Source organism: Aptenodytes patagonicus, chromosome 5 (assembly GCF_965638725.1).
Source record: "Aptenodytes patagonicus chromosome 5, bAptPat1.pri.cur, whole genome shotgun sequence".
Classification (NCBI taxonomy): domain Eukaryota; kingdom Metazoa; phylum Chordata; class Aves; order Sphenisciformes; family Spheniscidae; genus Aptenodytes; species Aptenodytes patagonicus.
This window is the reverse complement of record NC_134953.1, coordinates 34,508,782-34,534,493: the sequence shown is the minus strand read 5'-3', so window position 1 is coordinate 34,534,493 and position 25,712 is coordinate 34,508,782. Positions and strand designations below refer to the sequence as shown.

The 25,712-nt window shown below is 40.5% G+C and overlaps 1 protein-coding gene across 8 annotated transcripts in view; it reads left to right on the top strand.

Annotated features, from left to right (window-relative positions):
- ANK3 (ankyrin 3) overlaps nucleotides 1–25,712 on the top strand; it is a 208,866-nt gene that overhangs the window by 96,167 nt on the left and 86,987 nt on the right. For all 8 annotated transcript variants that reach the window (XM_076339316.1, XM_076339319.1, XM_076339318.1 and 5 more), the window contains exons 11-18: nucleotides 1,512–1,610; nucleotides 4,369–4,467; nucleotides 5,751–5,849; nucleotides 8,003–8,200; nucleotides 8,717–8,815; nucleotides 9,551–9,649; nucleotides 13,343–13,540; nucleotides 15,891–15,989. In XM_076339316.1, coding sequence (XP_076195431.1) covers nucleotides 1,512–1,610; nucleotides 4,369–4,467; nucleotides 5,751–5,849; nucleotides 8,003–8,200; nucleotides 8,717–8,815; nucleotides 9,551–9,649; nucleotides 13,343–13,540; nucleotides 15,891–15,989 — 990 coding nt within the window. The remainder of the gene's footprint in view (nucleotides 1–1,511; nucleotides 1,611–4,368; nucleotides 4,468–5,750; nucleotides 5,850–8,002; nucleotides 8,201–8,716; nucleotides 8,816–9,550; nucleotides 9,650–13,342; nucleotides 13,541–15,890; nucleotides 15,990–25,712) is intronic.

Here is a 25,712-nt window from a genome sequence, read left to right as displayed (position 1 = left end):
ATACTCCATACAAATTGAATGCGTTAATGCATTTTGTTCAAAATTATACTTGCAATCCGTTGTTTTTAAAATGTCTTTTTGATTTGTTCTTCAATAACGTTCCAAACAAATTTATGTTCTGACATTAATTGGGTTGACTACTAGTTTCACAGCCTGATGCTACTAACTCATTCAATTCCTGGAATAGTATGTGAGCTCCTGAAACCCTCACAAGCCAGGTGGGATTGACTCTCTTGAAAACAGCACAGGCTCCACAGATTTCCTTCTCTCAGCCCCTCTGTTTTTTGTGTCAGATCAACCTGTCTTCAGGTGTCTTTGGTCAAGGTATTATGATATATGGGGTTTGTTCGCTATAACCAGCAAGTAGGGCAGGCTTGCAGGCCTGTAATATTTATTTTTGCCTTCTGAAATAATCAAATCATCATCAGGTTTAGCTTGTCAGAGTTGCTGGCAGTGGCGTCTCATTGGTCTGGCATCTTAGCCACAAATTTCCTTTTCCCCTAAATCTTTCAGTGTTTCCTTTTATTTCTGTCCTGATCCCCACTCAGAATGTTTAAGTGGAAGGAGCCTGAGTGCATTATCTGGAGCTCGAGCTCGCTCTTCCCTGAAACACATCTGAGCTCACCCTGGACATTGTCCACTGCTAAGGAGAGAATCGAGAGCTGCTCACACTTAACTGGAACAGACAATTGCACTGACCTCACGTTACAAAAGCATATGATATTCTTTACTATATAGCAGGTAAAAAAGCTAATTTTGATCAGATCTGAGGGACCAGTTCTGTCAGCTGTTTTCAGAATTGTTCTGCAAAGGCGTTTTTGATGAATATACAGAGGGGCATTAGCATTCAGTGCATTAATGTTACTGTACCAGTTGTGGATGCTCTGGACAGCTTTTTTCCGTTTTACTTGTTTTCTGTTGTAACGTCTCACACTAAATAAGATGGTAGTTTTAAATGTTCACTCTGCTGCACACAGATTTTTTTTTTTTTTTAAAGGAGGGGGCAAAATAATTGTAATTACAGTAAACTGGCAGGTAATGAATGAAAAAAAAAAAGTAGTCAGACTAGTTTAGAAGAAGACCCAAATGTCAGAGCTTGTAAAGGTAACGTGCTTTTTTTACCAGCAGTTCTGAAAAGTCAAAAGAAAAACAAAAAACAACAACAAAAAAAAACACCCCCTAAAAAAGCTCCAACAACCCCCCCCCCAGTTAACAGTGAATATGCTTAAGCAAAAATGAAGTTGTTGATAGTTTTAGATGAACAGATAATTTCTAAAAATGAATTATTTATTAGTGGGCAATATATTTCATAATTAAAACTGGCTATATGAAATATGTCTTTTTCTTTTTAGAAGCTTTTTCTCTTTTTTACATGAACAATTTAGTGACGCCAAAACAAATCTGGGAGGTGTTTTGTTAAAACAGAGGGATGTCTTATGTGAATTCCATACCCAATTCTACTTTGTAATGACATACACAGTATCAAAAAGTATGTTCTTTCTCATTTACAGAATGGTTTCACACCTCTTCACATTGCCTGCAAGAAGAACAGAATAAAAGTAATGGAACTTCTTCTGAAGCACGGTGCATCAATTCAAGCTGTGACTGAGGTAAGAAGTGGCCTTTTCACATTTGTCTTTGTTTTTCCTACAAAATTCATTATAACTATATTGATTAATATCTGAATATTTCTGAAAGAACATGTACCAATCAAGTCAACAATTATTTTCAACTAGGTATTACCAAATAATAAAACTGAATAATAAAGTAAGTTGCCCTAATGGATCGCAACACCCAAACAATCGATATACTTTGGGCATACACTGGGGATAACAAGTGAAACATAACAGATTAAAATTTAAAAAAAAATCATCTATCATTTCTGCCAATTTTTGCCTGTAATTTAATGCACTGGAGATGAAATTCACCCTGTTAAGGAGATTAAGGTGAAGACTGTTTCACTCAAGTGCTATTTTGAATGGTGGTTTAATTCACGACCTTGTTTTGGCTTTCCACACAGAAGTTATATTCACCCACTATCACAGGTCATCACAAATCAGCTAGATGGAAATCAATATGCTGTTACTTCAATCAGCATGAGATAGTCTACACCCAGTTATTTGCACAATTTAGAGATTAATTAAGTACCTATGGAAAATTTGGTTTGCCTATGTGTATTCTACTAAGTTAGGAGGAAAGGGCACATATATGAATGTGTGACCACTGTGGAAGAAGCCAGGTTAGAAAATGATAAACAATTCCATTGATTAAACAAGGTACAACTGGGAGCAGTTCATTTCCCCAAAATGGAGTTTCATTTGATGCATGGATTTTTGTCCTAATTATTCAGTAGCAAACAATACAGCTCCCTTCCTGGCTTTCTTGAGAGAGAGCAGAGCCTGCTCTTGCTACAGCTCACATATTTCCAGACTAGTTTTTAAAAATCATAGGGCTTGTAGATGCAGCTTTCGGAGCCTAATTTGAAGTCATGTTAGCAAATGTGTGAGAGGCACAAAGAGAACCTTAACAGAAGAGATGCAATGCCTGTCCTCTATATTAATCAGTCAATGTGGAAGTAGAAAAAGTATCTATTCAGTTTTGTCCCTTTTAAATACAAAGAATTAAGAGAATGAAAGCAACAGCAACACTTAACTAGACTGTCTCGTGTGAGTGAACCAGGTTAACAGTCTCATCTGTACCCTCTGAATTGCTTTTTCAAGCAAAAACTGTCCAAAAGCAAGAGCTCTTCCTTTATTTCCTGTTGCTGCCTCACCATGATCTCACATGATCTCAGACCACATTTGACTGCATTTGTTGAAATTCATCACGGTAATTTACTGCAGGGCTCTACCTTCCTGCCTGCTTCTCTCACCGGCTGTCTAGATGGTAACAACCTTTCAAGGCAGAATTAGGAGGTGGTACTCAGCACCCATACATAAGCCACTATTTCTCTAGTCAGAAAGAAAGATTGTATCTGGCCATCAAAACAAATTGGCCAGAAAGCTTCAGAGTATTCCTCCCCAAAGAAATCTGAGAGCAAACAAGTGTTGGTTGTGAGATGTGAATAATAAATGCAATAAGAGGAAATAGTACCAAATTTCACAAAGAGTCATTGTTGCATATAAACCATTTATTAAAGGTAATGCTTATTATCTTTTCCTATGGTAAACTCTGTTTTCCAGGTAGATTCCATACTTCCATTTGTAGATACTGCACCTTTTTTTTCAACTGCAGGCTTGAATCTCTGCAGTATGAGTTAGTGTTTGTGGTCAAATATGACACACGTGCATTGTATTTCCTGCAGTCTATTATTTTAAAAGCATTTACGAAATTATGTGAAACAGGGAAAAGAAATAACATACTCAACCAGTTATTCTGCCTTCCTGCTCATGTTTGCTGTTCTGCATGAGAAAGGAACAAAAGTGTGTTTTCCTCACCTCTACCCTCCTGGGACTTGTGTACATCTATGGGGAAGCTGCCTAAATCAGGGGATTTCCGGAGATCCCCTGAGCTTTCTCCTTCTCCTGGTAGCAAATCTCCCTTCTGCAGCCTCTGGCTGACTGTTGCTACAGCTGTGCAGAAGCAGCTGTGAAGAGGCTTTAGGGTAATTCTGCTTGGAGAAATATTAACTATTGATTGGATTTCTAAAGCAGAATCCTTGAGGTCATGCCCTGCTAAATGACTGCTCCCTTTTTCCCCTCCTCTTCTCCCTCCCTCTCTCTCTTTCCAGTTGGTCTTTTGTATCTTGTATAAGGGCAGTGGTGCAAATTTGTGATGGTGATGGTGCCACAAGGTTCTGAGGGAAGGGGGAATGCTCTTTAGCCTGTGTCATTTGTGTCTGTGCCTCTCTGGCTGGATGCCACAGTTTTGAATTCCCTTTCTCCTGGAGAGACAGTGGGGATGGAGCTCACCACTAAGTTCAGTAGACCTTTTTGTTCATCCAAAAGCAACTGGATTTGGCGGGGACAATGGACACTGCATCTTTTTTGCATGAGCTGAATTTTACAGAAAGTCTTATCTTTGTACCAGGAATGCTTCTACCTTTTTTTTTTTTTCGGTCCAAAATGATATTTAGTAAAAAACTTAAGGAAGAAATCTTTCTTAGCTGTAGTTGATTTTAGTTGATGAAGAATTACTGAATTCCTAGAATGTTTTTATGTTTGCTCATGAATCATACTCATAGGTGTTTACAATTCCGTGTGCCCTTTAGTTTAAGCATGTGTATATGTTTTTGAAAAGATAAGATCCTCTCAGAAGAGCAAGCACTTGGGTTTACTTACTTTAGAATAACTTATTTTTTCCCCATGGCATTCTTGTAAAGGAGTGTGGAAGGTAGGTATTTAAGTTTGATTTTGGTTTGGTTTTCAGTCGGGCCTAACTCCAATTCATGTTGCTGCCTTCATGGGACATGTAAATATTGTATCGCAGCTAATGCATCATGGAGCATCACCCAACACTACCAATGTGGTGAGTAACAGGTTTCCTTTCAGCATGGCAGAACTGTGAATACATTTATAATATCTGGGAGCAGCACTGTTGTGAAGCACCTAATTCTGGTGTTTGCCATCCACCTCCATAGCAGTCGTGGTTCTACTGGAGTCATGGGAAAGTGCAGCCTGCTGACTCCTACTTGGGAGATGCTTGACAGGTTGAGAAAACCTCAGAAGAGGCTGACCTTAAGCAGACTCTCTTCTCTTTATTTTCTGAAGTAAAGAATGAGAACATACTGTAGCTTCTTATATGTAATTTTTGAGATGTGTACTTGACTGTTGAGCACTGTTTTCCCAGGACCCCGGGGGCCTACCATTTAAGGAAAGTTCTGCTGTTATCAACAGATTGCAGCAGATTGCCGGGACATATTGCCTGTATCCATATAGCCATACAAGTGTGCTTTTCTGCTGGATGTGCACTGTGTGCCCCAAGGCTCCCAGGGCGTGTGTAAAAACTGAAGTCACTGTTAGATGGATATTTGAAAGTTGGGAAATGGGAGGAAAGTAGAAGCTTGTTGATTCTTTTTAACAGTTTGGCCTCAAAATCTCCCTTTCACCTTCCATACACAGGTGCAGTTAGAAGACAATCTTTTATTAAAGACTTCATTTGCTAATTCTATTAAATTATATAAAAATGCAACACCATTTGTAAATTAGCGGGTGTTTGTACCTAAAGACATACTGATGTCCAAAAATGTAGAAAGCAGTTTTCCCCCTGAATTTATTCTAGTTTCCTTGGATTTGTCTTTCATTAAGTCCATGAAGCTTTAGATTAATGTACTCGGTAATAGTTTTATTTTCCTCTTGTTCACCCATCTCAGTGTTTGTCAGATAACAAATGGTAGTAGAGGCATAGGGCATAGCAGGAAGAAAACTTGTGTGTATCTGAATATACAAAATTTGAAATAAATTTTTTGTTTGACTAAATTAGGCTTTATTTAAATTGATGTAATTTTTAACACTGTTAGTAAAATGCTAGTAAATACAAAAATTGCACTGTCTCTTCAGCAAAAGACTAGTGACAAAGGCACTATTGTGTTGGGAAACTGACCCTGAAATAAACTGCTTTGTAGCATACAGCTAAGAGGTCAAATATTGACTTAATCTCCCATCTTGCTCACAGACAGCTACTACAAAATATGCTAGTGGAGATTATTCTGAACTGAGTTACCGGTATTTTTGTATTTATGAAACATGTTGGGATTTGTTTTTCCTGCAGTGTGTTTTTAATGATATTTTGTTTTTGCTGCTGCGTGCTAGAGAGGAGAAACGGCGCTGCACATGGCTGCCAGAGCTGGCCAAACAGAGGTCGTTCGATACCTTGTACAAAATGGAGCTCAGGTGGAGGCTAAAGCTAAGGTAAGGTGATGGTCCAGGTATAATAACCCTAGATTATCCATATTTAACAAAGCAAGGAATCACATTCATCTTGCATGTGTTTTTCGGGAAGAGAAAGGGAGATGAAGCCAAGGGCCTGGCATAGTGACCACTGATATTTTGTTATGTACTCTCTTACTGTAGTCATGAGTGATCTGTATGTAAGAGAGAAGGCAGGAGATGTCAAGTGCCCGTTTTTTCATCAACTTTTAATATAAAGTATCATGCATTTGGAGAGTTTTGTTTTGGGGTGGGAAGCAAGAAGGGGGACATATGCCTCAAAACTGCTTTTATTTCTGCAAAACTGTAAACCCTATGCTGCTGGTGTCTCCTGTCGTGTCCCTAAAGCATCAACCTGTATGCATTCAAAAATAGTTACTTCTAAAGAACACCTCCTAAAGTGAGGAGGCACAGTAAGGGGATGTACCATAGGGCTGAAAAGAAGGAACAGACCCTATAGAAACAATTGCAATTGAGGAAGATAAGAGGGAAGGAAAAAGAAATGCTCAAGAGCTGCTGAAGAAGTATGCAAAATTATGGAAATAAGAGTTCCAGGAAACAGACAGGCAAAGGAGATAAATGGGTGCAATAAATAGCAGTCTTAATAGGTAAAACCAGGAAAATGTTTTTTTTTTTTCAAATAGTGATTAAATGAATACAATTTCAAAGAAATCTATTTTTCACTGTGAAATTATCATCTGTGAATTGGCTCACAAATAAAGTTACTAGTAAGAATATCTACTTATAAGGAACCCTGACTAAATATTTATAGCAGATACATTTCATATCTGCAAGCAGTTTGACAATAGAAGTGAATTATGTGGTCTGTAAATCTCCAAAGACAGCCTTGAAAGTGAACAGCTCATGCTCAGAAGCAGTGTCACGCAAATATTTTCTAAATAATTTCACACAATGAATTAATTTGTGCAAACTGCCATTGCCTGTGATCAATTTGTTATCACAAATAACAACTAAATACAAGTAATAGATTATACACCAGTGCTAACATCAGCATTGAGAAATTTGTGGGAAACAGGCATAAACTGGAAACATTTAAGAACCATAAAGGCTCGCCACTAGTCAGAAGAGAATTTCCCTGCAGAGAAGCAGCATTCACATCCTGACGCTCTCTCATCCTAAATCCCAAAGGTGTAAAATCACTGTTGTAGGATGGGCATGGGCAGAAGTCTCCCTAGCAGAGAACACCTCAGAACTACTCTGCTGCAGGACGTGGGGTAGCAGTACCTTTCCTAAAAGGTAGGAAATTCAGCAGGGAAAAATGGGGAGAGAAAGACGTTTAAATAGATTTATGAGGAACAGGGAAAAATGAAGTCACAGGCTTTGTTGACCATACTGTTGTGGTAGTGTGCTTAATCCAAAGATTGTACAACTGAGAATGGGGAGGACAAAAATACAAAACCAAATAATGAATAAGGAAGAAATTATCTATTAGACGCTCAGAACAAGGTCACAAACAACCACAATGTTTTCACTGAAGGAAAATAAATAAACGACAAGACTCATGACAGAGCAACCCTTATACTTAGAACTATTAGGATTATTGTGTTCTGAATGAGCAGTGAGAAAACAACGGTGAGTTTCAGCACCATGCTTTATCTTCAGTTACATCCACTGTAAAGTTATCTGCAAAATACCAAACAAATAGTTCACCAGTAAAAATGAGCAAAATAAGATACTTAATGCAAGTTACTAGGCAATAATATGCTAAGCACCTCAGGTCATGTTGCTGGGAATCGTAAGAGAGATCAAGATGTGAGGAATAGAGCTATGCATTCACTGCATTTTAAGAAAGATCTCAAATTCAACAGGAAATTCAATGCACCTTAGTGGCAAAGCAAAGTGAGGCAAATCCAGATTAAGGAAATTGATCAGTTTATTTGCTGTTATGGATTATGTACCTGTCTGGAATATTTTGTGATGCATCAACAAAGCACAATATATCTTTAGTATATGACAAAGAGAAAGCCAACATGCAATATTCGCTAGGTAAGACCTCAGTAAACTTAATGCTCGTCTGCAATTTTGAAAAGCGATAGAATCCGAGCAAATATTTTCTGTCAAAATATGAGCCTTAGTTTTCTTATGTAGGACTGTGTTGTTTCCTTTATGTTTAGGATGACCAAACGCCACTGCACATTTCTGCTCGACTGGGAAAAGCAGATATAGTACAGCAGCTGCTACAGCAAGGAGCATCTCCAAACGCAGCTACAACGTCTGGCTATACGCCCCTGCATCTTTCTGCTCGAGAAGGACACGAAGACGTAGCTTCTGTTCTTTTGGATCATGGTGCATCTTTAGCTATCATTACCAAGGTAAGGGAGTTGCAAAAGAGAGAGCCTCAATAGTAAAATATACCTGTAGCAAGTGCTACTTGTGAATTAAATGCTGCAAGAGTCATATACACGTACAAATAATGTAAGAATGAGCTACATTTTGTTAAAAGGATACAAAGCTTCATGCTTTTACCTCAGTGCCTGGCGTACAACATATCCCAGTGATCAGACATGCATTTTCTCAGAATGAAAGGAATGCAGGGCAGAAATTCTTGACGGGAGTTGGTAAGTTGTTACCCAGCCTTGTCCTTGGATCTTTGGTGGTGTGAAGAAAGGAACTGACTCTTCCCTTTTAACAGTTGTTTTAATGCAGATAGGGCTTTGCCTTGCAAGGGAGCACCTCCAGACCTGCCAGGGCAGTTGGGAAGCTGCAGACTGGCTGCCTGTACTCAGGACTATGGATGGATGGAAACAGCAGTATCCTTGTAGATCAGAGACAAACCTTACCCTGAGAAAGAGTGCACAAGGCTGCTATATAACTGCTTTCTCTTACAGAAAGGATTTACTCCTCTACATGTGGCTGCAAAATATGGGAAAATTGAGGTAGCCAACCTCCTGCTTCAGAAGAATGCATCTCCTGATGCTTCTGGAAAGGTAGGACAAAAGAAGCCACTGCCACTTGCACAGCAAATATCTAAATGCACATAATATTCTAATAATATCCTTCTACCTACTTACTATCACACTAGTATCCACAGCCTGGGTTTAGCTGGGATAGGTTTCATGTAATATTCCAGTCCCTGTTGGGGCTGCCAAGAGTCAGCAAACTCTTGGCAAAAGTGACTTTTATTGTCATTAATTGACAACAAAATTATGTCCTCTCTGTACCCATCCAGGGGAATGGAGGCAAACCATTCCCCTTCCTTCCCACCCAGACTATTTACAGTCCTTATCAGAGTATTCAGGCAGCTGGCTCTGCTCCCCCAGGTCTCATGACAGGTCCCAGTAGGACCTCAAGCTTTTAGACCAGCCCAGCTTGGATTTTTACAGATCCAAGGGACAGTTTACTTATCCACTGCAGTAAAAGAAAAACATTGCCGAGGGTATGACCTCAGGGTCAAAATTCCTTACCTGCTCTATCCTGGGAGCAGCACAGATATGTGCTTCCCTGTTCATCTTCCCTGGGAAAAGTGAAAAGGGCTTTCACAGCTCAGTAACGATTTTCAAATCTCTGTTTTATTTTTTTATTCTGAAGTTATCAAAGACTCTGGATACATGAATGAATAACAAATGTGTTTTTTCACCTTATCTACTCCAATTTTCCAAACTCTTAAGTTTTCCCTGGAGAGGGTCTGTAACAGCACTTGTTTTTTCTGCATGTGTTTTTAGAGCGGTTTAACACCACTGCATGTAGCTGCACACTATGATAATCAAAAAGTGGCACTCCTACTGTTGGACCAGGGAGCTTCACCTCACGCATCTGCCAAGGTACAAGTACTGGCCACTCTGGGGGAACAATACCTAGGCTTTTTGTGTCACTTTATTGACTGTCTACCTCTGTTCTTTCTAGACTGTATATACTTGCAATTACAGGGGGCTCAGTGACCTTTTTTATTAATGTCTCACAATCACATAAAGCTGATAGAATAATTCTGCGGGTGAATAAAATAGCAGTAAAAAAGCAAATATAGCTGTAGAAACATTGAAAATCTCTAGTTTCAATGAAGTTCAGTCTTGGTGAATACTGAGCCTTGCTTTCACTTGTCCGGTCTCCTTATTACCTTCTCCAAGCCAGCCAACTTTATGTCATTGCATCTTAACATCTGTGCAGGGCAAGCTTGGAGTTAATGTCTTGCTAAACAGGGGTAGTTCTCCTGTATTATGCCACAGGATGACTTCTGGAGTGTGATATGTTTCTCAGTACAATGTGCATAGTTATTAATGTGCTTCACAATACTTCTACCACAGTGTAAATGGACTGGTGAGAAAATAAAACAACTAGTCACAGCCCTGCTTTGATTGCAATTTACTGTAGGCAAGACAACACATAGTGTAAGATTTCAGGGGATGTGAAAGAATAAATATTTAAACGTATTCTAGTTCTGAGTAGAAGAAAGAATTTAGAGAAGCTTAGAGTGTCTATATCCTTTGTGGATCCCAGTTTTAAGTATGGATCGATAATCAATAGTTGGACAGCAGCAATAACTAAAACAGGGTGGAAGCATATGTAGGTTCAAGTGGGGGAAGTGCAGTGTAAATACCCCATCTGAAACAACCCAGATACGTTCCTAAAATCACTGCAGAAAAACACAGTGGAAAAGGGAGAGCCAGTGGAAAAGCCAGTATCGTAGATAGACAGACAGCTCTCCTTGATTGCCTTCCTCTCACACATGACTACATACAGCCATAACACTAGAGGCCTTCTGCACGGCTAAAGAAGAGGATGGAGTCTGTCACACATGGTAGGTCCCAGAACTTATAGTGCAAAAGAGAGGAAAGTTAAATAAACATGGACAGCCAGCAGCAACGGCACAGTCTAAAATCAATATGTCGATAGTGGCAATCTGCCAGAGCAGTGCCCCAGGAGATGAACTGGAGTGATCTCTGATCTTTTACTGCTGCAACACAGAACTCTTAAATGCCACTGTGGGGAAGAAGGGGCCTTCTGAAGGGCATGAGAAGACACTGACCCAGTTTTCACTGAAAGAAACTGCCAGTGGAAGCTGTGCATCCTGTAGGGACAGGGATTGCAGCAGCCACTGCCAAGGACTTGGGAAGTCCAAACCAAGGTGGAAGCACTATAGACTATGGTATAATATTACACAAACTCGTGTGTCAGGTCACCTTAGCTTCCCCATCTGTAACAGAACAGTTTTGCAGCTGCCACTTCAGGCCTTCAAGTGCCAGCTTGTAAGTCTTCCTAAAAGAAAGCATTTGTTAGTATTCTGCAGCAAGTGAGCCACAGCAACACTGACTAGAGCGTCAATACTAAATAAAATTAACGGTAGCATGTTTGTTGCTTTAGGCAACCACTGTGCAGTCATCTGAAAGATGATGTTGGTAACAGCAGATGATTTCCCATTTTTGTAAATGTGGTCTAATAAATAAATGTGTTATGTCATATCTCATCACTGGCTCCACAGTTAGTTTCATCAGCAGTTGCTTTTTCTGTGGCACTCCTGTCTTTAACACTGATCTTAGGACTGACTCATTAGCCTGGCCCAGGACCATTTGCCTTGAAGAGTGACCAGTGAAAGGGTATGGGAAGTGGCCGTGTCAGAGTACAGCACTGTGATACAAACAGTTATTCTGATGAACTGTTCTTTTTTATAGGCCAAAATTAGTCTTGTGCCTAATTTTGATTTGGCATCCACTTTACAATGCTTCTCTTCCTCTCCCCCCCCCCCTCCAAAGCCTCAGTTTTTCTCTGTCCCTTCATCTTTAACCTTTTTCCCTTTTTCCCTCTTTTCCTTGGCGGCCAGAATAACCCCATACCCTTATTTCCAAACTTCTCCGTTCCCTTCCGCATCTATGCATAGTGACAGAGCACAGCCTTTATCATGAGGAGAAGATGCAGACTTGAGACTGAGCTGAATTTTGGCTTTTATTTTTCAGCTCTCTTTTTGCCTTCTGTTGGCAATCTGTTGCTTTCCATTCCACTGAAAGCAATGTATGCCCATTTCTGAGGAAAAGGCTTGAAAACTGCATTTGTTATTTTACAAAATATACATGAGTTGCATTTAAAATACACAGAGTTTAGCATATACGCAGGATTTAGCATGTAGTATTTAGGATTTAGTAGGTGCTTATGTTGCAAAGGCTGTTTTACATATCAGTCTCATGCAGGAAGTCTAAGGGAGAGGATTGTGCTTGTTTCTCCTGAAGTATCTTAGCTTCAAAGTGAAAATTCGGTGGCCGTGTACTTCCCTTATTCATTGTGGCACTGTGTTTCCCAGGTGTCGCTTTGAAATATCTTGGTATCTAAGATCTGAACTGAATCTGAACTGAATTTTGAAGGTTACAGAACCTTTTCCACGTGGAGTTAGTGCTGTGCGTCTCTCTCACTTCCGGATTACTATTAAAGCTCTCTTGTAATCATTTCTGTGCCCCTGTGTATTTATTCTTCGCTCCTACCTGCATCACCATTCATCTGTTGTGACCTGCCTTCCTGTATAGTCCAGCCCTGCTGCCCCACAGGGCGCAGGGAGGAGCCAAGCCAGGTGAATGCTTTGTGCCTTTAGATAGATCTTATCCGGCTGTGTAATCTGAGATGCACGTGGTACTTACGATACCATACGAAATGGTTTATGCAGCTAGGGTCTCATGCCCCCCGATCTTCTTCCTTAGTCACATGCGTACGTGTGCACATTTGCCGTTTGCTTTAAAATGAGGGCTAATACATTTCTGAAAGACAGAAACTTCTTGATTAAACAGGCATCGCAATCTGTACCAAAAGCTGGTCATACCTTAGTCAATGTTTTGGTATTAGCATGCTAATCAGTTATTCTTTATATCTATTTATCTATTTTCTGCCAAATCCATCCTTTTTTAGAATTATCGAATTTTACCATGCAATAGATACTGCATTTTTATTTTTAGTAGGGGGCTCAGTAGGTACGCATATTGGAAGGAACAAAAAAAACAAAGAATGCAAGACTCTAAAGTTATATGCTTTAATTTTCCCTTGATCTGAAGGAAAAGAGCCTGTTAGTAAGGTTAGGGTAAATGCTGCAAGAAAGGCCATATTTCATGTACGTAATGCTTTCATTCACACTGGGAAATGGGAAAAAACCCCAAACAATAACAGCTGTTCTGAGTTACGAACACACATCCTGCTCTTCTGTTTGTTAAAGATTTTATGTACATTTAAGGAAAAGTAGCAAATGTCTGTGAAATGAAACTCAAATTCCTATTGCTATAGGTTGTGCTCTTCTGAACAGATTTTTTTTTCCCAAATTTGAAAGTTTCTTTCAGAATCCTCCTATTTGTAGCGGTACTTTCAAAACCAGATTGTTTAAAGTTCTGATACGTTCATTTGTACAACTAGTTAATATTGTATTAGACTACGTTTGACAATTTTTAGAACTAATGACTTACTTTCATAGAGTTGGGTAGGTACAGGAAAGTGATTTATCACATTGTTTAATGAGTAGCTTGCAATGAAGTGCTTTCTGTTGACAGAACGGCTATACGCCACTGCACATAGCTGCCAAGAAAAACCAGATGGACATAGCAACTACGCTGCTGGAATATGGTGCTGATGCCAATGCTGTAACCAGGCAGGGTATCGCCCCTGTACATCTTGCCTCTCAGGACGGCCACGTGGACATGGTGTCATTGCTTCTTACGAGAAACGCTAATGTAAATCTCAGCAACAAGGTAAGTGTTCCCCCTGCTTGGTGCTAAGGCAATAAACAAATACGGTGATGATAGGGGCCTGCAAGTAAATTTTGTCCACTGTGATTCTGCAGGTTTTGAAAACCGCTGCAGGTGTTTGAATACACATCATCATTTCTAAAAGCAAAGAGAGCAGCACGCCATGTCACATTGAATGAACTGTATTTCGTAGTTCCCAAGTTTTGATGATAGCACATGCTGCAGAGGAACTTACTAATTCATCTCCCTTCCTTCCACATTATGCTAGTCTGCCAAAACATGTCTAGAGAGAAAATGTCTTCCTCCCCCCAGCGGTCAGTGGGGTTGGCACGTGTCATTTATGAGCCTCTAGATATATGCTTGACCATTGAGCAATGGTAACAGCTAACTTAAGGGAAGCTGATTTTTTTAATGGGATAATAACAGCAAGGTTGTCTGAGATTTCATTCATTAATATAAGTGATTCTTCCTCCCCAGGGGGTGTTCCTCAGAGCACAGTGACTTTCAGTGTAATTTCTCCTGGGAACAGGAAAGGGAAGTTGGTAGATTTTAGTTTCTATATGTATGAATTTATAGGCTATTAAGTCTGCTCTTGAGTAATGTTTCTAGAAAATGCGCAGCCTTAATTCTTTAAATGCCCCACTAGACATCAGAGATGTTGTAAAGTGCGGTTTCAGTATGGATTTATGTGGCTAAAGTAGAAAGGCAAGAGACAAGTTTTTCATGGAAAATACTTATTCTCAGCAGGTAGAAAGACACGATGTCCTCTGAGGCTGTGGGTGATACTGTACAGGGCTGCTGTGTTTTCCTGTTTCCAACTTACGGTTTGGTTGGTTTTGGGCCCTCCTTCAGGAAGCTTCTCTTGCAGATGTTGATTTTTTTTCCCCAGTCTCAATCAAGTGTGTGGGCTTATGCAGTGCAGGATGTACTTTGTATTCCTACAGGGCAATTTGCCATGTACACATTCTGTATCACATTGGCTATCAATGGTTTTGCTGCTAAGGCTAATACAGAGAGCACGCTTGCAGCTGCTTGGCATTTTGATTCAGCCCCACCAGAGGTTAATTACCTGCAACGTCCTTCAATCTGTTACTGTTCAGCTGTAATCTCTAGTTTCTCATTATACTGCTAACACCACCTTTTGAAAATAGTTCCCCTGTACTCAGAGATGCACATTTCCTCTGAGCTCAGCACCTATATTTGAAGCCAGATATTTAAAGCACACTAACTTTTGAGTTTTGCGATGGGAATAAAAAGAGCATTTGTTTTCTTCAGGATCCACAGAATGGTTGGGAGCTGAATACTCAGAGCCCCAGTGTGGGCACTGAGCACTTATTGTATCTTTTTTAGAAGGTTTGGCTCATAATATCTGGGCTCCATTAGGTAATTTACAGTAGGTTACTGTTATATATTTGTGTAATGTGACCCACCTAAGCTGCAGTGTCATCAGGATTGCACGTTCGAGTGCAGTACAGTGAGACGCTCTCAGCAGTTACTGCCTTTGGTAGCAAGTCCACTGTGGACATGAGTTTGGGTTCAAGGGTAGGAAGCTTAGCAAGTGTTTCTGCCTGATGTGCCAACTGCTGCCACCCGCTCTTCTGTCACCGGTGCTAAAGGCAGTAGGAACAGGAGGAGAGAAAAAGAATTGTAATTTGCAAGTAAAGAATATTCTTTCCGATTCCTAACAACATCCCCTCAGCAGATTCTCTCTTCTGCCTCTTCTACTGGAGGTCTTTTATGTGACAGAAAGTTGCATAGCTTTCTGAGGTTTTAAGGATTTTAGATCTCAAGTTTCAGATAAGAAAAATAATGAGCTATCCAAAAAGTGTCAGTACATGTCATCTAGCAGGTCTGTATACTCCCTGAGCAGAGAGAAATGGACCTGATCTCAGAGAAATGTAGTTTTCTCTTTTCTGTTTGTGTTTGAAAATGATCAAGCAGAGGAGTAAAAGGTAAGGATAAATCTGAGTGAATGTTACTTCTAGAAAACTTGTAGAAGTGTAAACAATAATTCAATATTTCTTTTAAAATCTTACTCATTCTAAGGAAGTGAATTAGGAGGTAAAAAAATGCTATGCGACTTTTTCTTAAAGTGCTATAATTTGCTATCCCATGTTGAATGCTGCATGAAGAAATGTTCCTTGTGTAAAAGAAACATTATCTTCCTGGCTTTCAAATTGTACTTTCTTGATTATCAACAAATGTGATTAGGAAGCACGTTACACAGTGAAAGTGGAATTTATAATTTCTTTAAATTCAGTAGGATGTTTTGGGTCTTACTGATACCTGAATTTGCATTTTAGTATTCATATGCCTCCGCTGAAGATTGTTACTTGTTCCTTCTAATTTACAGAGTGGACTGACGCCACTCCACCTGGCTGCTCAAGAGGATAGAGTCAATGTAGCAGAGGTTCTTGTTAACCAGGGAGCTGCTGTTGATGCACAGACGAAGGTACAAACATGTATTAGTTCCTTTCAGGGAGGCATGAGCCTATGGACTGGACTAGTAATCAATTTCAGGGTGAAACTGAAATAACAGCAGAGAAACATTCCTTGTAATAAATTATTATAGAAGATATGTAAACTTGAATGTTTAGTGTTATGCTCAGTCTTTGAGCAGTAAGCTTATTTCTTGCCAAATATTTAGATCAATATAGATTTAGATTGTATCCTACTATTGTGTTTCACTGAAGGTAAGTGGGATTGATCTGTTTTTTATGTAAGGAAACCTTCAGAAAAGCTTGTGCTCTCTCTACAGAGAGTCATATAATCTTTCACCGTATGCATACTCTCATCTGCTTTTGGTATTTTTTACATGTTGCACATACTTTCCATTCAGCTGCAGTAGAAACAAAACTCAGAACTGTTACTTAAAACATCTGTATTTACAGCAAGAGAAACAATGTGAATGCAATGTAGGCATTCCTGGCTATTAAGTGGTTAATACTTTTTCCCATGACTTAAGAGACTATGAAATGGTTTCCTTTCCCTGAGCTGATACTAAATAGCCATCCGTAGACATGATTCTGCAAGTAAAGCCATTGTTCATTTATAAAGATTACCCCTACTCCTACAGTTTGACTCAGCCTTCATGATTGGATGCCTCTGAATTTCTAAGCCGCTTTGTTTTGCAAAGCTTAGTGAGGTGAGCTATTTCATCATATGGGTACATTCTAGGGAACTGACTTTTTCTGGTGTCCCAAGTTCAGACTAGACCATTGTTCTCCTGATGGTAAACCTGTTAGATTGTCAGTAAATATTGCTCTACTCTGTCTTCAAAAATAATATTAGAGATGAAACATTTAATTCTTGAGGACAAATTTGAAATTCTTTATCACTGTTTTCTAATATGAAATACATATATGCGATGGTGGTCCATTTCAAATTTACTTGCCTAAAAATAGTCTTGCCTAAAGTAGATATTTGGACTCCTAAATAAGAGACCTGACTTTCCAAGGTGCTTGGGGATGCTTTTGAGACCCCAAGCAATGATGCCTCCCACTTCACAGTATTGGTTTTAAGAGCGATGTTGGGAGTAAATTCCAATAGCCTGTGTACAAATGGGTTTATGCTCACTAACAGTTATACGGTGTTCAGAATTTAATGATAATGATCTCAGTGTTGATGACACTTACATTCTTCATGAATTGTCTAGATCTCAGAGTCATTCCTTTAGCTGGATGAGAAATCAGTTGTGACCAAATACTTGGACTGTAGCTGATCAAATCAGCTAAATGAACCAAGTCTCACAATCTGACCTGCACCCTTTGTGCAGAGTAACAGCTTTCACAACTCTCTCCTAGGTGTGTTCCACAGGTTAGGTGCTGTGCTTGCATCCCAGAAATGTCCAGGTGTGTCAGACTGTCCAGCAGTATTATCATTCTGTCATCACACTGACATCTCAGAAAGGGCTGAATCCATCATCATCTCCGGCTGCAGCTCAGCTGATTATAATCCATGGCAGAGGGAAAAGTCATTGTTATGTGATTTTTCTACTGTGTAATTCCAACTGTACCGGCTACTGATTTCAGTGACATTATTCTGACATGAAACTGAAATAGTTCTGCTGAAATCCCAGGAGCTTCTCCAGCTTTATACTTTTGGAACATATCCTCAGCCTGTATTTTACAGATGAATCAGTCTGGGTTTTTATCACCTGCTAAATCATCCAGCAGCAGATGAGATCTGCCCTGGTTCATTCTTTGCACGATTTCCTCAGATGTATATGGTTGCCTTTCTGGAGATAGTTCCTACCTGGTTTTGGTTTCTGTAGCAAGACATTGCAGAACCTGCTCTTTTAACTTGGTCAGAGCTGAATCACCTCCTAGCCTGTACAACTTGTCTGTGAGTGTTTGCCTTTCTCCCACTCTTCTCTGTCCCACAAACAGTAAGTAGTCTAAGGAGACATTTACATTGACAGGTGCAGGCAGTCACGTGTCCCTTTTGCCTGCTCTCCAACATCCAAATAGGATCCAGTTCTGGACTAGTGGCCTTTTAGTCACATTAGCATGGTAGAAACGTCTGAGATGCTGTCACAGCTGAGAGGCAGGGCATGTTTGTTGGGTCTCAGGGCCAGCCTGACACAGTTGCACAAGCTCTATACTGAAATTTAAGCCCGGCAGGGTGGCAATGTGGTGGAGCAGGCGTGTGGCTCTGTAGAGACACACAGAAAAGGGGCTTCAGTTTCTCATTCAGAGATCTCCTCTGGGTGGAGCTGAATTTTTTAATTGCATCTCTGAAAATTGAACTAGTCAGTAGGTAAAACCACGCACAGGTGAAAAAAATGCAGTCATATTTGACTGTCTGCAGCATGAATCCTGTCATCCGTAATAGTCATATAATTAAAAAAACCCCCAACAGTAAGTCCTTTGTTGTTCACCTTCATTCCTCAGTTATATGTGTGTAACTAGTGCAGGTAAAGAATAGTTTCCCAGTACACATTTGCTTCCGTGGGACTGCCCCATAGTTGTTAGGAAGTGGGGCAGGGACTCATAGGTCAGGCAAAGTCAAGGTGTATTTAAGCAGAACTACTTTGTGGTGTAACAAATCACCTGTCTGGGAAAATGTGCATTATTGATCCTGTAGGCCTCTGTGGTGAAGAACACCCGCAATGGCTTGTCCTTCTGCCTACCATGCTAATTTGCCCTCTCTGCTGTAGGGGACTGCCTGCTCCTTAGGAAGAAGGCACCCATGTGCCTTGCAGGATTGTGTTAGAGTGGAGTGAGCTTGATGCTTATTCACTGGCTTCTGCAGAGTCCCACCTGCTGGGTTTGTGCAGTGGTGAGCCCTCCAGGCTCCACACAGTCAGCCACGTGGAGGTCGCCTGCCACTCACTACCACCTGTGATATAAGAAAAGTGCCAATGCAGTACCATGTATTTTGGCATGGAATAGTTTCTAGGTAAACTGATGATCATCTTGAGTTCCTAAGGAAAGAGCTGACAAGCTCTAAACTTCTACAATGAAGGAAAAGTGTTATGCTGTAAGAACTACCATATCTTGACCTCATGTTCTATGCAGGTGAAGTTTAGATGATTGGCTTGTAAAATAGCAGCTCTGTAGTTACAAGCTCTCTTGTTTAGATGGATTAACTGTTCTATGGGAATAAAAGGTCTGTGCATGCTGTCCCTAAAACCAGGGGCACTGAGGAGCAAGATAGAGTAACAGCTGAGTTGGCTTCAGAAGCACCGTTGCAATGTTTGCACAATACCGTCCAGCATGTCCAGTTCAGATTCATTACTTCGGACATACAGTGGCAGAGATGTGGCCATCCATGCCTTAAAAGTCAGTGAAGCCGTACAGCTTAGAGTGGCATTATATTGGGGATCTCTGCTACCAGCAGCGTCGCCACTGACCTGTTCTTTTCTTTCCATTTCATATCCATACGCTTTTGTTACCTCAATTATTGTGGTGTAGATGACTATTCAGTAGTCTTTTTTCTTTGTTTTTTGTTTAGATTCTCTTCTTACCATATTCCTCATTTTCCCAGGTTAAGTAAGCATCGGTTATGTCACTCCAGCACAGCATCTGTCAACGGAGGGAGAACACTTAATAACTTAGCAGGTCATTCAACTTCTTGGGTAGGGACCAATGAGCTATCATCTTCCGCCTCTGGTACATGTTCTTTAATCATCATTTATATATAACTTACACTCCCTGTGAAAACATCTAGAGTTTGCAATTCTGACACATGGGAGTTCTTACTCCTGTCCAAGTTCTGAGGGCCACACACGATTGGTTTTTTTCAGGTGATTAGAGGAGAAGGTTGGGAAGAAACATATTTTGTATCTTGAAGCTATAGCAGGGAAGAAAAAATCTAACACTACGGAAAATCTTTTGTGCGGGAGATTAGTCTGTATGATTAAGATCAGTTCTGGCACTAAAACTTATGAGCATTTTCAAAATTGCTCTCAGACCTGAACCATTGCAACTGTGGTTCTTTCTTGGAGTGGTTTCCCTCCCAAGAAATTTTTTTCCTGAACTTTGTTGTAGAAAAAGGCATGAAAGGAAGAATAGCTGCTGGTTTTGAACTCCATTTATTGATGGCGTTATGGGATCCTTCTGGTTCTGCTGCATCAATTAACTAAATAGCCTCTAATCCCAGAGCTGCGGGAGTCTGTCTTAGTCAACACCGAAGAGTAAACAACACTGGTTTAGCGTGCCAGAACTAGTGCTTGTGAGGCCACAAGGCTGCTCCTGCCACTTGAAGGTGGGATTTTGTTATGTGGTTTTAAGCCTAGCCATGTTAGACTAAGCTCCAATTGATAAGCCACAGAAAACACCTTATCTTAATATGCAAGAAGCAAATAATAGAATGGTGGAAAAGTAACAACGCTAAAATGAACTTCAGATGGTGAAGCTTCAGAGCTGGTTCAAAACCCTTCACATTTAGAAAGCTTGAGGGTGCCACTGCAAAGGCAGCAGTTTTTGTCCATTCTGACATTACGTTTTTGTGTCTGAATTTAGGTATATTAAAGAGTTTTTGATGCTGAAACTCTGTGTTCTTCAGTATCATGCTTAACACAAGGAATGCTCATCTTACACATAATATTAGGAGTTAAATGTCAATCTGAAGCTATGGCTGTGAGCAGATATTCCTTCTCTGGTGGTCATGTTGAGTGTGTACCACTATAAGTGGTATATGTGACGTTACTTTTCTTGCAGGGCCTTTGTGCTGAGAGTTGGCATGAGTAAATATTGTTTCATGGCTCAGCAGGTCTCCACATGTCATTTTTCAACTGTTTATCCCATTGGATAGTGTTATTGTAGGCTACAGCATTAACGTGAAGGACTGGCAAAGGAAGACTGACAAGAGAAGAGTGCAGGTTCAGTCAAGGATGAAGAGCAGGATTTGGGGCTTTGACCTCAGTGCAGGTCATTTTAGTCAAATGGTTGCTACACTGCTGTTGGTGTTGGGCCTCTGCCAGGGGAATTGGTGGTCTCACAGTCCCTGGTTGATGACTGTCTGGAAAATAAAGCCATTATTAAACTGTCTTTTGTTCCTAAAACTGTAGTATTGGTAGGAGATAACGGTGACTGAGAGGTCGTGATGTTCTTTTGCAGGTTGAGTTGGGCCTTTTATTTCAAATTTGTTCAGGGCGATTTATTCAAGTCTGCCTGCCTTGTTCTGAACAGAAGCCCCGTACCAGACTGAGCACTACGGTGGTTCATAACAGCAATCCAATTTTTCCATTGGAATATCTAATTTTCAGATGCAGAAAGAGATAGGAAGGAGGCAGGGAGGGTGGGAAGTGCTGTCGAAAAGAATTGCTTTCATACAGAACGAACACTCAAATACAGATATCTTCAGTATATCTTCATGGTATGTTCTGTCTCTCTCCTTGGCTCTTGGTATGTGCTCAGTTGTTATCAAGACATTTGTGTGGAAATTTCCAGCCCAATAATGTACAATAATGAACCTTTGCAAGGTACTGCAACATGTTAGGCCCTGATTCAGCAAAGCAGTGAAGTGTGGATGTACACATATGTTTGCCTGTTTCATTTGATCAAGGCTGGATGCCTTTGTGATCTTTGGATCTAGAGCATTTTCTAGCCTTATCAACAAAAATACTGTAGCTCCATTGTCTGACATTTACAGCAGAAAAACAAAAACAGAGCAGCTTGAGAGTCAGCATGACTAGAAAGATGCAGTAATTCAAGCTGTTAAGATTTATGATTCTTACCAGTGGAGGATATTAAAGTAATTAACTGACATGATATACAAGGCTTGTGATAATTTCCCTCAAAAAAATCGAAGGGCAAGAGAATAAAGGATGCTTTGTGTTTGTGTGTTCCATTAGAATTGAAAAGCTCAGTATTTCTGATTTTGGGTTTTTTTAGCTCTTATTCTTGTGGCTTTTGATAAGCCCTTCCCAGCTGCTAACTCCCATATTGCTGCTCATTCTTTAAAACAGCTAGAAGCAGCATGGCAGCTGACTGCCAGAAGGTGATGCGCGTTAGAGCTGTATTAAACAAAAGCCCTGATTTTCTTGGAAGCAACTTTTTTAATATTAGGATGCCTACTAAGTCCCTTGGTTCTTTGCTGGTAAATATAACTCTGAACCTAAACTGCTGTGCAGAAGTGTGTATAATTGTGGGGCTAGGTTTGTTTGGTGTGGTTTTTGGTTTTTTTAATTATTAATAGCTTTTGAAGCAAGATATTTTAGCCTCCTGGACACATTTCTATAGCGAATGAAAGTAGCAAGCCTCAAGTAGCCATGAGAATTACTACTTTTATAGTTAATTTGGTTGTGTAATTGCAGAATCTGCCAGTTGGAGCGTTTCAGAAAAGTTAAGAGAATAACTCTTTTCCATGAGGATGTTGGGATATAAATATAAATGTTATACCTTCCTGAGCTAGAAACAGTTGAATGCAGGAATCTGTACTGTAGCTGAGAAGCAAAGGATATCCTTTCTGGCTCTCAGGGATTAAAAGGGCATTTTGCTAATTAGTTTTATTTTGACCAATGCCTTCACTACAAACATTGCTGACTATAAACATGAAAGATGTCCTCTGGTGGCTGATGAGGTCTAACATGCCCAGTGAGATGTGACCCACCGTGTCAGATCTCTGTCACTCTGCTGTCAGTGACTGTGTGCTGCATTAGGCACTGCCTCATCGAACACGACATGATGTGAGATGACCACAGGGTATGGCAAACTTAAAACTCCCAGGCCCCTCCAGGGAGTTCAGACAAGAAGCTGGTATTTTGCCACCAGGCTAGCAGGTGCCCACATCTCTACCCAGGACATGCATGATGCCTGTAGCAGAGAAGCTGCCTTTCCGTGCACGCATCTCCAGCTGCCATACCTGACCAGGCCAGCAGCACCAAGAGCTTCAGAGGGAGCCTCCTTGAGCTTCAGCTCTGGGACACCAAGAGCTGTAGCAGGGAGAATAGTGACCATGTCACATGGAAATGTCATGATTTCTACCAGGCATTTGGAGGGGAAAGAGGAAAAGTTTTCACTTAGTCTCTGATTTAAACAGCAGGCCGGTCAGGAGTGACAAGGAGCATCAATAGTTACTCCTCTAGCCATTTATGAAGGTACCACATGTAAATCTTTGTATATACCATTTGTAGAAGGAAATTGATGTTGTACTGCAGTAAGTATCAGGGGTTTGATAGCTCCTTCTTCAATAGTCAGTGTTACAGGGTGGAGAGAGGAGCCTTTACAGATCACTTCAAAGGGAAAGTTGAGATCAGCTGGTCTTGGCTCTCTGATATTCTCCAGATTTTAATGTTTTAGGGTTTTAGCAGGGCGTTCCCAGCAGGTGGCCCTTAACTTTGGATTTCATCTCCTCAGTTGGTTTTATGATGTCTGATTTTTGTTGACCTTGCAGGTCATGTTAAGAGGCCTGTATTTTGAAGGAGGAGAAGAGAATTAAGTTCTTGTATGAGGAGGTTTCACGGCTTTTTTTTTTTTTTTTTTTAAACCGATGTTTTGATAGTTCGGCTATATTTTAGTCTGAGTTTATCTTTGGACATGTAGGAGCAGGGGCTGAAGAAGCTGCGTTTGAGGTACATGGCCGTGAGTACGCTCAGCGTTCTGCTGAAGACTCAAGACTCTGGCCAGCTTAGAGAGCCCTGTCGGATTCAGACCCCAGGCACTGCTAGGAGGCTATTAGACCAGCCCTAAACTAACAGTAACCATAAGATGAGGTCCCAGCGTTCGGTTCATAATGATTACATTTTAGCTAGTGCTCAGGCTCTTACCACCGTGTGCAACTATTCTGTGGGAAAAGTTCCTTGTAGTCATTTGGCATCTGATCCAATGTTCATATAAGTCAACGGAAAGTTTCGTTCTGCTGATGCCAATGGAATTTTGATCTGGTGCTGTTTGTTGCAATGATTAACTCGTCCTGGTTGTCAAAGCTAGTAGTTTCTTTAGGTGGCAAAGGGTATATAATTAACTGAAGAAAAAATACACACCCTAATTTAAAGTAACTGGCACAGCTACCATCTCCTAGCATGTGTTAATACAACTGAAATTAGGTAACCTTGTGTGAAGTAGTATCAGAGGCAAACTGACATGAAGAAAATAGTGTGTCTAAGCCCGTGGACACTTGAAACTTCCCTCTAGTGGAAATAGTTCACATGAGGTTTTCTCTTTCTTTCTTCTGAGCAGCTTTGACCTCGTGGTTTGAACATGTGGTGTAGTGCTGGCTTCTGAACCCCAGGCTGACCTTTGACTTGCCTCCTCAGTGCTTTTGACCAAGTTGTCTAACCTGGCCACACCTCACTGACATGGATGCACTGATGAAGTATGACAGGCTGCAGCTTTTAACTCCCTGTGTGCCTCTACTTCTTGGGCACCAGGCTTTTCTTCTCAAAGCAGGAAAGCAAAGGCATTTTTCCACCTTTAAACACTGATGAGAACAGCAGGAGCATGGTCAATACAAGACCAGCCCATCTTTCAGTGTTTCTACCCACAAAGTTGGCTTTTGGATCTAGTTCCAGATCGTTCAATCCCAAGTAGTGTATTTTCCTTCTGGCCGTGTGGCTGCTTTGGACTCTACCAGCAGCCAAGACATGCACCATGGCCATGTTTCCCCATATATATTATAACTGACCTTTCCGCCACTGGAATTAATGATCTCAGACAGCCTCACCTCTTACGCTTTTTCCGAAAGCAGAATTCTTGTAGATTAACAGCAGTGCACATTTGCAGTGTATTTTACCATGTGTTTAGTGTATTTGTGTTCCTCGTATCAGATATGATTTTTACAGCCTAGCAGTTGATTTTTCCATAAAAACTGGTAATGGAGCATGGGGCCAATACCACATTGGAAGTCCTACAGAGTAGCAAAAGGACATATTACACTGGCAGTGTAGTTTCATCCTGCTTTTATGGTGAAGCAAAATGGTGAAGCCCCATGTGAACACTGGCTAAGATGACCCTTCTGGCATCTCAGAGCCTGTCCAGCGGGCCCATGAAACCTGACCTGTAAAGGGGAAAGGAATCCCGATGACTCACCTCAAGAGAGGGGGAAGCCCATTAATCCATCTCTATGAGCCAAGCAAAGCATCTGCTGGAAAGCCATCAAGCTATTAGTGTGAGTGTGGGGGAGGTTTGGGGAAAAGTGACCTCGCTCCGTGCCATGGAGAAAAATAGCAAGTGTCCAGTTTAGAGGTAGCCATCTCCCAAACTGTCCTTTGCGTAGCTGTAGATTGATTATGTTTGTTAAGGAAGAAGAGATAGTGTTGTCTTGCAGGGAAGATAAGGCAGGAAAAGATAATTACTTCAAGAAAGATAATCTAATCATTTCTAATATGTTAAGCATCTCAAGTAAGTCCAATTTTTTCAAAACTGCTAACAGTGTTCTCATGGACTAAGCGATTAGAAAAAGAGCAGGAAGAGCAAGCTTTGGTCCTCTTTGTTTTGTGGCATTGTATGTTAAATGTTAACTGTTGATTAAAGTAGTTATTAAAATTAACAAGTTTCAACATGCTGTTTGATTTTATTTAAAATATTTGAGGTTTAAAGTGAGCGAGTTCAGAGTCAGCCTACTGACTCCTGCTTTGCTACCAGGAGCGGTTTTTAAAAAACAGTAGTAGTTTTTAAAAATCTTGTCAGGTTTTTAAGTGATATTTTTCTTGCACTAACTGGTTTTAGAAAAATTTCCAAAATGTGTATACTTTACTATAAAAAGCCATTTAGCTGTCTTTAGAGCATTC